Raw genomic sequence first — 16,437 nt, 5'->3', positions numbered from 1 at the left:
TGATTTATGTACCTACAGGAGGCTACCATATATCTCAACAAATAAAAGCCCACTCAGACCAGGCAGCCTAGACGTGCAACTAATATTGTTCTTTCTTAAGAAAACCTGTTAGAATGTAGTATGCATGAGTCATTCATTCCTTGTTTGTTAAACCGCATCATACCTCTTTGTGATTTTAATTTTGCTGCTCTTTCATGTAGTGGAAAGTACGTCATAAGGTCAAGTATGAAACAAAATGATGTAGATATTTGGTGTAACTCATGCACGAGAAGTACCACAGTTGCGATTGTATTCCTTATAAAGCAGAAATTATATTGCTTACAATCGCAGATAATTTAATGGCCTTTCATCCTGAATCTGAAAACAAAAGGACTAAAGGTGCCTGAGATAACAATCTGACCTTTGGAACACTTTTAAATGAGATTATGAAGGACTTTTGGTAAAGTAATTGACTCAGTAACCTGGTCTCATTTATGGTGTTGTAAATGTGCAAACAGGAAGGCATTGTTGTTGTTTTGGATATTTGTATAAAACTAGAAAACAGTTTTGACTTCAAACCAAGAGAAATCAACAAATCTATATACATCTGTAAATATAATTTAATGCTTTTATAATTACATTGTAATTGTATTGTAATTGTTTTATTTTAATTGCATATATAGTATTTCACAACAGTCCCTATTTGCAGCTGTGTTACAGTTATCCTAACAATGGTGATAACAGAGGATTCATTGTTGATAGATCTATGTGCACCATTCCGGCTGGTAATAAATGTAGTACAACATTTTCAAATTATCATGATAAAACTATGAATTTATAAACTAAAACCAAAAAATACATATAGTCTTTATATAGAAAGCTTTGTATAGGTTTTTAAGGTACTGCTGACCCCTCATCTTTGTTATTGCTAACTTCAAAAATGGATTCTTGAATAGATCTGAAGCAAGCACTACCTCTGCTAGTGTTTCATCATTCCTTCCATAGCTGTTGGCTGGCCATCTCATATTTTTCTAGAAAAATGCAGAGTTCAGAACTATTTCTCTTCCTGTGGTGACCTGACCCAAGGACCAAACCCAAGTGAAAAAATGATCTTAACTAAAAGAAATCAAGACACTATGATCGTGGGGCATATCCCTGTTTAACTTGTAATGAGTATGGCTTTTGAAACAAATCATTAGGAGCCCCTAACCAACTTTTGGCAGGTTTCTGGACTAGTTGTTTTTTAAACTTAAATCCATACCTGTCAGGATTTAAATTCTGAAGTGTTAATATTGCAGTAAGATTCCCAATTTTGTAAACATCTTTGTTTTTACATAATCTCACTGGTCATTAACCTCCTTTGAAGTATTAATTTCTGTTTTCACTAAGTACAGTTGAAATAACTGACAATGGAGTGCAAATTTTACAGCACTATATTCTAGTACCTAGATTGTAATAATGGCAATATTTGTGCCATAACTAGCTCCCATGTCTTATATCTTAAAATGCATATCTATTATTAAAGGAGTGTTTTGATTTTTGGCTGTGTTAAAATTGCCAAAGAGCTTGTATATTGTAGTATTGAAGCATAATTGGCTATTTTTAATATTTTTTAATGTCTTGATTATTAGATTTATATTATATGTTGTGTATGTGCAATAGTTTTTGAATGCTCACGCTTGATCACTTGTTTTTAGGAAGTATTTATTTCTTTAGTAGGCCCAGTTTAAGGCCTAAACCTTTTTTTTTGGTCAATAGAATCAGATGGGAGGGATGATTATGCCTTGTAAGTAACAACCTATCAAGAGAGCTGTAGATAAGGTTTGTAGTGTCTTGTCACAGCTTTGGTGAATACCGTTAAATAACATTTAAGATATTGGCAAGATCAACATACCACACAGGCCAAGTCATCTTTTTTTTCTCACTTTTTGCGCTGTCTTGGTTTAAATCTAGAATAAAAAGTGACAGGGTTTGATTGCAGTGGCACTAGATGGGATTATGAATGTGAGTGCTGAGCGTTCTTTGTCAAGATGAGACAAAGCCCCCTCTTTGTCGAGTTTTAAAAACTACAAACTGACAGAAAACACACCAAAATCTATTGGGAAAACCTAAGTAGTGTGAGGTTTGGATTGTTTCAAATGTGTCATTGTTTCAAAGCAATGTGAGTTCCAGTTTTATATTAAGGGATTCTTTGAACATGCTTGTGCTTATAGGTTTTCTTCCATCGGATTTTCTTCCCCAACATAGCTGATCTCTGCAATCCATCATTTCAACTTCTGCCACACAGCCACGGTGTTTGAATCTCTCCGAGTCCATTATTTATTGGACTCCTCCATAATAAACTGTTTTAATTTCATCTTAAGACTAGGGTACAAAATAAAGGAATTCACAATTAAAAGTTAAACATTTGTCAGTGTACAAAAAAACAATAAATTCTGTAACAATTTTAACTGGCACTATGCTTAAAGAAAATGTAGGATTTAAATATTTGTAATTACTATAATTTTGTTACAGTAACCAAGAGAATGTTTTTTAAACTATGGTATGCAATTTCACAATAAACTGAGCAAGACAAAATATTATTTTTATATATTTTTCTAAATAGGCAAAATGATTTATTTGGAAGTAGAGGGTAATAACGCCACCAACAATGAGGTTGAATTTCAATTTCATGTTTGGAAGATTTTTTTAATTGCATATATAGTATTTATTTGACAACAGTCCCTATTTCCAGCTGTATTACAGTTATCCTAACAATGGTAACAGAGGATTCATTGTTGTTAGATTTATCATGTGCATCATTCTGGCTGGAAATAAATGTCATGCAAGATTTTAAATTTTCCATTGTCATTTTTCTGAAGCATTCAGCTTTCACCTGCCGAAGCAAATGGGGTTTGCCTTTTCAGTTGCCTAAAAAGAAGTAGTACCTCTGGCACAAGGTCAGCTTCAATTATGTACAAATGTTCAATTTTGAGTCAGATTAAGACTAGCTGTGTGTGTCTGTCAATCACAGGTGATTAAAATTTGAGTGAAGATGTCAAAAGATTTTCTGCTGCGATCCACTGGTTGCTTTATCTTACCGAACAGAACAAAAAATTGCAAATGCGCTGTATCTCTAAAATTGGCATGCATATTTTAAATGCTTACAGCAAGGAATGGAGACACAAATAAATAGAAGAGTGTTTCATTCTTTGCATCATGCCTCAGGCTGTTTATTGTGTACGCACCATTGATGTGTACAAGCAGGTTTTAAAAATGCATTTGATGACCAGCATGAGCATTGCACCTGAGGGCAAAATGAGGATTAGAAAGGCTTGGGATCTGTTTTAAAGATGTAGAATTCTCATTAGCAGTGTTGTAGCCCTTTTGATTAAGGCCCGATTGTAAAAAACGAAACAAAACTTGTATACGTTTTTTTTATTCTTTTGAATTATTAGGTGTATGTACAATTATTTAATTATGATCTTGGCCACCCATGAGATATATAGTCAGAGTAGTTGCCACCTACCTGTTGCATTCCTGCTTTTCCACTGTGAGTTGTTATTCAGTGAAGAAAGTTGTACAGTGCAGATCAAAAGTAAGGAAAAGCAGCATTAAGCAGGGTTGGATATTAGTGTCTTCAAGAAAACAGATCACTATGGATTACAGATAAAATGCAGATTGACCTGTTTATCAAAGTTAGTAAGAGAAGAGTCTAAAAAGACAGAACCCCTTGTAATCCTAGGCTAAAATATAGGTAATAAGCCCAGTAATTACAATAGATCTGAAACTGACATTTTTAAGTTATGAAACCATTTCTACAGCAGAGCATATCAGATGATGAAGTTTTGTTAAATTTGGTAGGTCACAGACTTCATGAAGTTATAGCCTCAAAGGAATAAGCTCTGAAACGTACTTTAAGTGAATGTGTTCAAATCCATTTAAACCACTGGATTGAGCAGTTTTTGTTCTAATATGGTCATTTATATACATGAAATTATGCAGTAATAAACGCATTGTTTTGTGAAGATGTTTTGATTTCATGATCCCATACGTCTCTTGCTTAAATGTAAAACAAAAGTAAATTTTAATGTTGCTGCCCCAGTACATTTGGATGTCATTGTATGCTGTCTCTTCACAGTGTATGCAATTGTATGTGTAAAAACAAAGTTATTGTGTATACTGTTTGTTTATTCTACGATATATATTGATATTTGAAGATAAAATTGATGAAGGTTTCACAGACCTTTCTAAATCTATCTATGCCTACAGTGGCTTACTAACAGTGATACTTTTTGTTAATTAGTTTTTTTAAGTAGTGATGGAATTAAGTAAGAAAATCCAAGTTCTTTCCTGAAAATGGTTTTATATAACATTTGTCTTCTTGCCTGAATCGAAGAGCTTGATAAGCTAAAAAATATAGAAACATGTATTTTCTTTCACAGTCAGGTTTGTCATAGAGTGACGCATCACACTGAGGATTAGCTCAAAGTTTGTTTGACATGTCTCATGGATTCTGATATCTGGCTAGATCTGAGAAAATCCCTAGGGGATAGATCATCTCTAGCTTCACCAGCGTTTAGTGTGGCAAAGTCTATTTTTGCTACAGTAATTGTCATTAAAAGATTAAACTGGAGGCAGAGAAATGAAAAAAAAGTTGAATGAATTCCCTTTTCTAACTTCTAAGACATTCTCAGTATAAAGTAGGGACAGCCCTTTGCAGATTTTAATCAAGAGCGAATGCAATATATTCACGTAAAATTAATAATGCATTTTGGACTACAGAAAAATGATTTATTTAAAAGCTTGCACACCTTCTGTGTGGAGTTTGCATGCTGTCACTGTCTTCATGTTGGTTTTCCTGTCACTTTCCAAAGACATTCTGGTTAGGTTATATGCTGTGTGTAAACTTTCCTTATGGGCTTTTGTCTGTGTATAGCCCTGTCTGTGCCCTGCCCTTCAGCAATAGGCTCTGGGTTGCCATGGCATTTAGGAGCTTTCTGGTGATTGTTTGGATGAATGAATTCTACAGTGATTTTGATTTGTGGCGTATTGTTTTTTTTTTTGAATCAATACTCAGACATATACGTGACAATGACAGAATTATGATGTATATGACTTAACACTTGGTTTTTGACTAATACTTCGTGAATGGAGTGTTATTTTTTAGCTGTTATATTTGCAGTTTGTTAATCAAAAGCCAGAAAGTGAACATCTTGCAATTCATCACTGTTGTTCTGTGTTCCCTTTCAGAAGAAAAGAAACAAATGGTTCTAAATGTCGAGAAACAGCTTGAAGAAGCAAGGGAGTTGGTATGTATTTGATCAGTGTTTGGTACTCTTAAGAAATCTGAGTTGTAAGAAGTACACATCTTCATCTGTGTAGAGACCTGTAAGGAACAATGATCCATATTTATCAGTCATGGGTACCTGTACTATATGTTTTGCACTTAATTAATAGCATTTTAGAGATGGAGGGATGTTAGCTATATTCATCACTGAATTCTATTACAATTATTATTTATGTGCTCCTCTGATGACAATTCGTGAAAGCACAAACAATGATTTTATACCAATAAAGGGTTTTGTTATCATGATCATTACTAATCTTATTCATGAGCAAATAGTATCGCATGTATATTGTTGCAGCTGTGTACTGGGGACAAGGTCACACTGCCTGAGAATGTCTACCCAACCAACAATTAGCTGGCAGTGATGATGACTCTTCTGGAATGCAGAAAGTTAATCACACGATCTCTTCCTTATGTTTGTGGTTGTTACAGCACTATCACATGCCATTAACATATAGAGGACATACTGTACATGTATGTATGTGCCTAGATCTATTTTATCTCTAAACTGGGGGGGGGGAATCCTCTTGTTTATTGTCTCTCTTTATCTGTATATCTTTTTTTCTGCGAAATATATTAAATCAATCTTTTATGATTCTTATAAAAATGAATCATAGGTAGATTTTTAGTTTAGATAGAATCCACAATTGACTGTCATTTCTGATTACATCACTGTATATATCTCAAATAGCACACTTTCTCTTTCTGTCAGAATTTGAAAACTTTTTCTCCCTAGAGACACCTTCAATTTATGCTCGGGAAAACAAACTTTAAATTCATAACTACAATACAGCATACGGGATCATATGATATTTTGTGAGACACATTTGCCATTATATGGTCTTTTAAGTGCATTTTAATACCATATTTTGATTTGGAGCGGGTATGTACATATTGAAATGGCAAAGGGAGTATGTGTCAGTTCAGGTTGTAGGGAAGGGAGGCATTAGAGCCTTTCTTCTCAAGGATGAGTAATAGTTTTCTAATGGGGTCAGATAGGGATCAAATATTGGAATGAGAGAGATGCATTTACATAAAGCAAAGTTTATTTAGTGGATATCATTGCTGCCTCTCATCACTTGGGCCCTGGGTTCAACCCCAGACCTGGGTCGCTGTCTGTGTGGATTTTCTCCCCTTGTTCACGTGGGTTTCCTCCCACAGTCTTAAGACATACGAGTAGGTTAACGGGCTTGACGAGTGTGTGCATGTCTGAGTCTGTGTGTCTGTGCTGCGATGGACTGGTGTCCCGTCCAAGATAAACAAGTTCAGGTTTACCCTGAACATCACCTTTTAAAAAAAAAATCTGAATCCATTACTGGCACACCAATGAAATGTTTAGAATTTGCTATTGTAATAGCTCGTACAGACTCCTTGCATTTGGTTTGGGGCTAAGCCACTTACTAGTGCCAAAACCTGTCATAAACCAGCCCAGAAGGCTGTTTTTTTCAGGAAATTAGCTGAGCTGTGTCCCAGTTTCCTTGGCTGTGTCTACTGATGCTCTGCTTCATTGTGGCTCTGTAAAGAATTTGGAATGAGATGTTATTTGCTTATTTGTAATACTAATGACAAGTATGTTGTGTACAAACCCATACTGTATATGTATAAACAAACATACATGGACAATATATCCTAAAGCAGAATTAGGAGGGAGCTGACTTCATTAATGAAGTGCAGGTGCACAGTGACCTTTGTTTGCAGGAGAACAATACTTTTTATACATCTTAGTTTTCAACATTGGGGAAGTACACAAAATAAAATGACAACTATCATTCCAATGGGAAGAAATAAATGACAGAACTTGCCTGAAATCATCGTACAAGTAGCATTAACTCACATTCTTTGCAGAAATTCTGAAAGTAGTGGTCTCCGTGATAAGGGCCTCGAGGTTACTATAGCACTCTGCTAGGTTGGTTATAACTGAAGGAAATTGTGTACTGTGCTTAGTTTGAGCAAAAACACCAAACATATGTGGATGTTGTACCACTTCTTTGTACGAATGTGATCCTGTTTTGATTTCTACTCTAGTGCAGCCATGAATGAAGGGTCAGGAGACAATGTGCTCTGTTGGCCTCGTTATTTCTCTGGTCCTTACAGATGCCCGCAGGTACAATGGGCCCACAGAGTGACACGTTTTGACAGCACGGTGATCAATCACTGGCTATGAAAGCAGCCTTTGACATCTCTTTACTGTCAAGCAGCTGTAGAAATTGCAGCCTTACCTGCGGGAGAGGTTGTTTTAGCTGCCTGGCATTCTGGAAGTGGGAGGGGGATGAAAGAACCTTTCGCTTTGTCTGGATTTTGCAGCTGGAGCAGATGGACCTTGAGGTGCGAGAGATCCCTGTCCAGAGCCGAGGCATGTACAACAGCAGGCTGAAGAGCTACAAGCAGGAGCTCGACAAACTGGAGAAGGATTTCGTAAGTCTTTGAATCACAAACCTGCACAAATGCAGTGTGCACACATGCGTTCTGTCATGGGCTCACTTTGATGCACAGCCAATCCACAATTACTTAATTTCCCAAGACACCAGGGGTTAATTTCCAAATCTTTGTATTATTTAAATCAGGTCCATTGCTAGGCACATCTCACAGTACATGTTTTATAAGCACTGTTAATCCTGACACATTTTTGTTTCTGCCACTAGATGTCCTTGTTTATTTATTTAATGGTCTTCTGTTTTCAATAGTTCTTTATGTTCAGCTATATAGGGAATCTCAAATTTATATGCTGTGGTCTTTCCTTTTCTTCCCTTTAGCTGAAGGATTTCAAGTGTCAAGGTTATTTTGATCCTCTAAGGGGGAAAAATACCCTCAATATATGCTGCTAATGTTTTTCCTAACTTTTTTCCTGCTGCAAAGTCTACAGAACATGCATAACTTACTTCTTGTTGTGAACTTGTCTGACCCCCCGGAGTACAAACAATTTATTTAAAATAAAATTCCATTCTAAGGCCTGATAGACACAGTAAACAGTCACAGCATGCATTTTGGCTACCTTGCAGGCATATAGCGGACTACAGATACAATATAAAAGTCCAAATATGTAGCAGTAGGTATCACTGAGATCCATTTTCATACTCATAGCAGGATTTCAGTGAGTACTAGTGTATTACAAGCATGTGATTCTGTACTGTCAAAATTAGTTAGAACCACACTCCTTCATTACCCTAAATCCAGTGGAAAATGGCACAATGTTAAAGGGTTACTGTACTTTCAATAACTAGTAATTATACAGCATAATCCCCTCTTCTTCATTTCAACTGGCAGTGTGTTGTTCTGTTGATGGTATACCCTGATGTCTTACATTCAACCACATTTTGTAAGATTTCTTTGCTTCAATGGAGCTTTGGCTAGAAACTTTGCTCTGGAATGTTAAAAAAACAAAACTTTGTTCCTCCATTTGTGTCTTCCACATTTAAAATGGCATTTTCAGCAGGATTAGATTAAATGACTGCTCAAAAATTCTCTTTGGCAATGTCAAATTTGAATTTTTGTGGTTAGATACTATTCCATATGGTGAATTGCAAAAACAAAATGCTTTTAATACATCTTCTGTTTTTTTTTTTCATTTATAATGACTTCCTCAGCACTCTACAATCACTGTGCAATTTAGTACTCCAGGGTGTGTGCTGTTTTGGAATATCACCACTTTTGCAGCTTGTTGAAGGCATGCAAGGAGTGATGATATCCTGCAGTACCACACACCCTGTCCTGCCAGTGTGCTTAATTAGCAACTCATCAGGGAGCAGCTGGTTGCTACCCAGTGGTTGAAAATCACTTTGTGGGAATCTTCAATTTAGAGCTTTAAACAGAGGTGCAATTTGGCTTCAGGGTTTTCACAAATTTATGCAAGTAGGTCCCAGTTAGGCGTCCAAAAGTGAGTCTGTCTTTGTTTTAATGTGCTATTAGAAATTAAAAGACTCCATATTTAGTAGATTTTTTTTTCCGGAGGACTTATTTTTGTGGATCATTGTACCTTAAAAAAAAGTCTGTTGGAATTTTACTTGTGGTTTAAATAGACTTGTAGATGGACAATTTATTACTCACTATTGCAACACTGCAAACAGTCCAAAAGGCTCATCTACACTGATATCGGTGAAAGCATAGACTCACATTGGGCTTCAGAATGTTTAAAGTCAACCCATTGATATCAAAAACACAGAAAAATATCTGGACATATAACATATGTCTTCGCTCAGTTGTTGTTGAGTTGTATAAAGCCTTTTGTGTATTGGAAGAATAGATAACTTTGCCTGTGTTTGATTCACTGACAATATCAATGGTAAGTCAATAATAAAATGAAGATAAAAGAAATGCACATAAAACAGTAAAATTATAAAATTCGAGAAAAAAGATATTTTGCGTCACAATCAAAAATGCTGGTTTAGAAGGAGTCGCTTTCCTCATGGTGGGCATTTAATTGCTAGATAATTAATCTTTTGCTCAGCACACTTGACTGTTGCTGTGGTTAATTAACTAGCAATTAATACCCACTGCGTCAGATATGACAGAATATATGTAGTCTGCACAAAGCTTTGTTTAGCTTAATTATACCAATTATATGTGAGGTGACACTTATTGTCACCTGTTACTTCCTTATGCTTCAAAGGAGGAGAAAAAATAATTTGACTACATTTTTAATAAATAGCTCCGCTTCCACTGTACCACTAGCATACAGGCCAGTGAGAACTGCCAGTATGGATATTTTCAGGCAGTGATTTTAACTTTTTGCTGACATCTTTATCAAAGTGACTTACATTTGAAACTCTTAACAGCTCAAAAATACATAATATAACAACTAACAAAAATAGGGTAATACAGATTTTCTCATGATACTGCGAACAAAACAACACACAAGAACCACTGCAATTCTTGAATGCCTCAGTGGATATAGTTGAGTCTGCAGTAATTGAAACAAAAGAAAGTGATGATAAAAGGCATAGAAGTAACGAGGATAAATCATATGATATAAAGGTAGATGTGACCGATTGCCCAAACCAATATTTTTGCTGGCGTTCATAACTCAACCCCAGAGAAGAGTCCAAAGCCCTTTTGTTTTCCCCGTTATCTTTGCCACTGTTGATAGGTTTAGCTCCACAAGCTTCACAAGAACGCGCATCAGCTCTTCCCTCCTCTCCATCCTGTCCTTCTTTTGAGCCCAGTCAGGTGGCAAGGCACTTTGACAGGGACATCAATGACTCGCCCCCCTGCAGCTGGGCCCCAAACCCTCTTTCATATATCTGTTTGCACCCCGATCCGATGTTTGCTGTGCCAGTTGAGTCACCAGATTGCACTTGGCACCCCCCCACACCCCCCTGCAGCCCCCCATGCCTCCTGCTCAGGGCCCAGAAGGGGGCTGACCCTAAAACCGGATTGAACCTTTGTAAAACTATTAAAGCGACATCCCGAAGGTGCATTGTAATGATAGGTTCATTTTGATAATGGCCATGCAATCTTTAAGCCGGTAACCCCGTGGAGACATTGTATTTGACAAAATTAAAAAAAAAAACATTGTTGGAGATGATTCTTTTGATTGGCCTAGGAACGGCAGAGAGCACAGGGACCAGAATGACATGCCTCTTAGCGATCCCTTTTATCTAGCAGACGAGTATCAACATTGCGCGCTTCCTAATGGAAGTGTAATTTAATGAAATCTATTGGGTAAACATACTTCAGATCTTCAAAGGAGGTGACAAAGTTTTTGCTGGCAGCCGGGCGCTGGCTATATTCCAGCCTCACAGTAGCTGTTATACATAATACCATTGAGGGAAACACTATAATACTTGTTGAGTTCAAGAGGTGCATGTATTTATTATGTTTATTCTAGATCCCCTCCCTTCTTCCTCCTTCTCTTTAATATTTTTAACGTTTAGTTCATATTGGTTGGCTGGTCTAGAAGTGTTCGCTCTTAAAACTTAAATAGCTTCAGGTTACTATGCAGATATGCATTTTCTGCAAACGAATAAACTTTAGCTAATGTGTTTAGAATTCTTGCAAGTACAGGAAGCTTGCATAATTTTGTGGAGTTGAATTTGCTATTATGTATTAATAATCATGGATTGAAAAGCCAAATTTAATGGTGTTGTGTCAGTTTTCCTAAGCAAAAAAAAAACATATTAATGAGACTTTGTTTGCAGCAGTAGAGAATGTAGAGAGGTTTCTGACACATAAAGCAATTGCTCTTCATAAGAGAGTGGTATGAACTGAGAGGTTTAAAGTTATCATCTTTCTGTCAGTTACCTAACACCTGACTTATAGCACAAGAGGACTTGAATAGAAAATCACGCATGAAATGTATTATTAAAAAAGAAAACATTATTAATGGGATCTAAATTTTACAGTTCAAAAGGACAGCTTTATGGTTACTCTGACTGTGCCTAATTGGCCAGAACATGTTAAAGGTATTTACACATCATTAAAAATATCAATAAACTTTGTTGGGTATTTTTTTTATTGAGTACAGACATTTTTTCTAACTGCCAGCACAAAAAATACAGATTGTGGCATCCAGCAAATGTAGTAGCTGACAGTTTTGAGAACACAGTAGTCCTGTCTTTGTCTGCACCTGTAGTGCAGTTTTTATCAATACATTTCTCGAGATGGCGTCACAGAACAAGGCAGCGCCTAGACATTGTCAGTGCATCAGAGAACTGTCTGAAATACCCTGGAATGTTGGAATCTGTCATTCATTCCTATGTTCGCCTTTGCTTATGCAAATAAAGCCAATGCAGATACTGTATTTTCCCAAAAAGCAAGAAGTCCCTTCTTTTAACTAAACACTTATTTGACAAATTTCTCAAGCAGATTCATGAACATTCATGAACCTGGATTCCAAATGAACGACCAGAAGCTGTCCTATTACCAACCCTAGTGTGGTTTAAGGAAGTATCATCTCTTTCTGTATTGTTACACATTCAACAGTCTGAGAATTGAATCATTCTCTGATTCTTATCTTAAAATATATCCAGTACCAAAGATGGATTGTAATGAGCCCTGCTATCCAATGACAAATTCACAAGGACGAATATTCTCATGCAAGTGGTGTTCGTAAAGTCACCAAGGATGGATTGTGTAAAATGTGCAAAGTCAGGATAAAGCAGGGAATAGCACATGCATTCAGACTATTCAGCTGTTTGAGTAAAAAGTGGGAAGTTTATTTGTAACAGTCTGATAAGTTGATATATTATTGTGGGTAAATATTATTGTGCATTACAAAACAGTTATTTTATTATTATTCACCTGATGAACTGTTGGTGAAGTGAACTGATGTATTATGGTATAATATAATTTTATATTTTTTGTATAGAAAAGACTTAGGAACCTACTTTCTCCACCAATAAAGACCAGTCATTGTGCATCAGTAGAATGGAGAACTGAGAAATAACTCCACCAGTTGAATTAAGGAAGAACTTTAAGGAAGACAGATTGTACTAACCCATAGTGGAATTAAGTCAGGACACCAGGGTTAAAACACCTACTGTTTTGAAAACTGCAAAGGGATATTAAATGTTCAAGTAGTCAGGACCTTGGCCTAGCATCCCATATGTGCATATTCTTCTTCTTCTTTTTCACAGCCTTAGTCCCAGACTGTCCTGGGGTCAGCTGCTTTGGTTGCTCTTCTCCATTTGTCTCTGTCGAGCACATCTTCCTCACTCACTTCACATACCTCCATATCTTTTCTCACACAATCTATCCATCTCTTTCTAGGACCTGCCTCTTCCTCTGTTACCTTCCACCTCAAATTCCATTACCCTCTTTGTTACTTCCTCAACGTCCCTCCTCATGATATGTCCATACCACCGCAACCTCGCTTCTCGCATCTTCTCAACCACATCCACCACCCTACATCGTCTACGGATTTCTTCATTTCTGATCTTATCCTTCATTGAAATCTGCAGAATCCATCTCAACATCCTCAATTCAGTTCTTCTCATCAAGTTCTCTTCCCTCTTTCCAACTGCCAAGCATTCAGCTCCATATAGTAGTACAGGTCTAATCACAGTCTTGTACATTTTGCACTTTAACTTTCTGGGAATTTTCCTGTCACAGATTATTCCAGTTATTTCTCTCCACTTGTTCCATCCAGCTTTCACTCATATGTGCATATTATGATGTATAAATGCACCAGTTAGTTTTCTGAGCATGCTTTCTAACATTAGATGATCGTGCAGCTTTATTGTGAGAATTTCTTTTGCATTTGTAGTCGCGTCCAAGTGATTATCCATCTCAATAAATACGAACAAGAAAAGGCTGCATAAAATAAACAAAAAGAGTGTGTATATAAGCTGTATATAAAAATTATGGAAAAGCCATATTCTTGTATTCTACTGCAATTGCTTGCAGAAAAGCAATTTATTCCTCTTTTTGTTAACAATTTTATTTCACAAAAAAGAAAGGTTAAAAAGTTATTGGCTTCCCTATACAGTAGACTCTTTAAAATAGAATTAAACAGCATTACTATGACTGTGAGCTTCCAAGGCTTCTAGTTTCACTGGGGGTATATAAAAGAGGTAACACACATGTAAAATACCTTTGTCACCCTCACAATGGAGAAACATAAAGACCTCACAAATGAAAAGAGACAAATGGTTGTTGACCTTCATAAATCACATAGTAGGTACAAAAAATAAACTAAATATGCCACTTGCCACTATTAGAGCAATAATTACGAATTTTAAAACCACTGGAATAACTGCTACACTTGCCTGATGGAGGATGGAAGTATATCTTGCCCCCAAGCACATTTGAGTTTTCTAAACAGCATTTGGACTGATAAAGTGATAAAGTGATAAAAATAGAGCTCTTTGGCACTTCTCACACAGTTTGGCATCAAAAGAAGGATGTGTATGCAGAAAAGAAAACATGTAAAATATTTTTAAAAAATACTTTAAAAGATGCTGGTGGGGCTGTTTTGCTTCTACTGGTCCTGAGGCCCTTGATAGAGCCATCATCATCATGATATCTACCATGTACCAGTACTTCTAGCCAAAAACCTGGTGTTCTCTGCCAGGAGTCTGAAACCTGGTCTCAAGGGGATCTTCCCACAATGACTCCATGAACGCATCAAAATCCACAAAGAAGTGGTTGCTCGACCCCAAAATCAGCATTTCGCAGTGGCCATCTCAGTCTCTGGACTCGAACCCCATTGAAAATCTCTGGATTGAATTGAAAGGGCACTCCACCCCATAAATACAGATTAAAGGAATCTGGAAAGATTCTGAATGGAGGGATGATACTATATAAAATCCCTACTAATGTGTTCTCTAGTTTCATAAAACCTTATAGAAAAAGGCTTTGTGCTGTAATCCTTGCAAAAAGTGGGTGCATAAAGTACTAAAAACAGTGGAACTTATTTTATAGTAAAGTATATTCCACTTGTGGGAAATACAGCTCATTACCTGTGGTGCTTGTTTTATACAGCCCTTTTTGCTAATTTCTATCAAGGGTGCCAATAATTGTGGAGGTGACTCTTCTCCAACACTCATAGTAGAGCAAAGAAGGTGGTGAGGCCAGAAATGACAGGTCTTTCTCCTTTCTGTCAGTGGCTCTTTCCTCTTCTGGTGCCGTTCCCAACATTTTGTAACATTTTTAGATGAGTTTGTTTGCTTTGGCTGAAGGCTACTCCTTTCAGAACAGGCTCCACTTAGCCTGCGATAAATAGACATGAGCACCCCGGAGCCCGTAAAGATGTTACTTTTCTGAATTAGCTCTGCGCCGTTTGTTTGAAAAGGCTACCTGCCAAAGTGGGACGCCGTCTAAATGTTAGGATTACATAGTCAACACAGCTGCTTTTCTTGTGACTGAAATCGCTGCCATTTGATTTTACTTTTAAAGATCACCAGCAGCATGATTTAAACTATTGAGCCCCCGGCATCTGGTGTGCGGCATCCAGCCAAAGCCAGACGGGGAAAAAAAAACCAACAGCAAAGGTCAGGAACCAGTTTTAAGAAGAAAATAAGGCGACAGACCCGTGTGTTTACTATATCCTCTTCGGAGTTTGTAGGTCCCTGTCCAAATACTGGTTGGTCAAAAAAAACTGGCAAGCAAAGAAACAAATTAAACCAAAGCCTTCATTTTGTCCCCCAAAACAGAGGTGATGAATATGTGGCCAGACATTAAACTCAAACCCACAATAATCAGGTTTGCCCTTCCCGTTAGGGCCTTTTTTTGTAGGAGGCCTCATTTGAAATTCATGCACTCTTTTTTTTTTTGTTACATGCTGCCCAATTCAAGGTCTCAGATGCTGTATGTAAAGACGTCCAAAATTAAAAAGCAAGATTTCTATTCTAACTAACTCTCTTCAAGTCACATAATTTTAGACAACTCTGGCTTTTTGCCTCCCTGGCCATTGAAGGCACTGTGGAGAAAAATCTTGTTTAGCCTTGTAGAGGCATGCCAATTAATGCTTGTTTTTGCTTTAAAAGATTTCAAAAAGCAACAAATGGCACAAGCTGAGTTCAGTGGCATCTCTTTTTAAAAAAGATTTTGAGAAAGGAATGACATGGTAAGCTGAAGGAATCATCTCGCTTTATATGAAAATTTAAAATGGAAGTATAAAAAGAAATAAAATGTTACATTTACCTTGCTACACCCAACCTTAAAAAGTTGACACAATGAATGGAGAATTCAAGTTTGACCATCTGTACTGCCTTATTGTGTAATTCTGCAGTTCTGCTCGAAGCTAATGTCGTTACAGAAGTGAACTACAGAGGTGTCTTTATTGAATTTGCGATCCCTAATCATTTTATTACTAATTCTTTTCTTATCTTCAGTGTGGGGAGCAGCATTGCAACAAAAAAAACAATTCTGCAATTCAGTAGTAGGACATCAGTAGTAAAGTTTTTCATTGCATAGACATTGGAACTCATTTTTCTAGTGAGACGTGGAAAGCCTAATATACATCTGTTTTGAATGCAAAAATTGTACCAGTTTTTGCCATCTTCCTTGCTTTTTTTAAACTGTCTTTTTCCTGAAAAGGGGGCATCTCAATACCCTAAAAAATTCACTTTATTTACCTGCATGGAAAATGGCAAATGCCATTATAGCTAAAGAAAAGTAATACCATAAACTGCACAATTACATAACATTAGCTGTGTTTGATTAAATACGTTATCATTTATTACACTGAGGGA

The 16,437-nt window shown here is 36.7% G+C and overlaps 1 protein-coding gene across 6 annotated transcripts in view; it reads left to right on the top strand.

Annotated features, from left to right (window-relative positions):
* vti1a (vesicle transport through interaction with t-SNAREs 1A) overlaps window positions 1-16,437 on the top strand; it is a 180,614-nt gene that overhangs the window by 696 nt on the left and 163,481 nt on the right. For all 6 annotated transcript variants that reach the window (XM_015347644.2, XM_006630772.3, XM_015347645.2 and 3 more), the window contains exons 2-3: window positions 5,212-5,270; window positions 7,613-7,723. In XM_015347644.2, the coding sequence (XP_015203130.1) occupies window positions 5,212-5,270; window positions 7,613-7,723 (170 nt within the window). The remainder of the gene's footprint in view (window positions 1-5,211; window positions 5,271-7,612; window positions 7,724-16,437) is intronic.

Source organism: Lepisosteus oculatus, chromosome 4 (genome assembly GCF_040954835.1).
Source record: "Lepisosteus oculatus isolate fLepOcu1 chromosome 4, fLepOcu1.hap2, whole genome shotgun sequence".
Taxonomy (NCBI): Eukaryota; Metazoa; Chordata; class Actinopteri; order Semionotiformes; family Lepisosteidae; genus Lepisosteus; species Lepisosteus oculatus.
The sequence above is the reverse complement of the archived record's forward strand: the minus strand, read 5'-3'. Positions and strand labels throughout refer to the sequence as shown.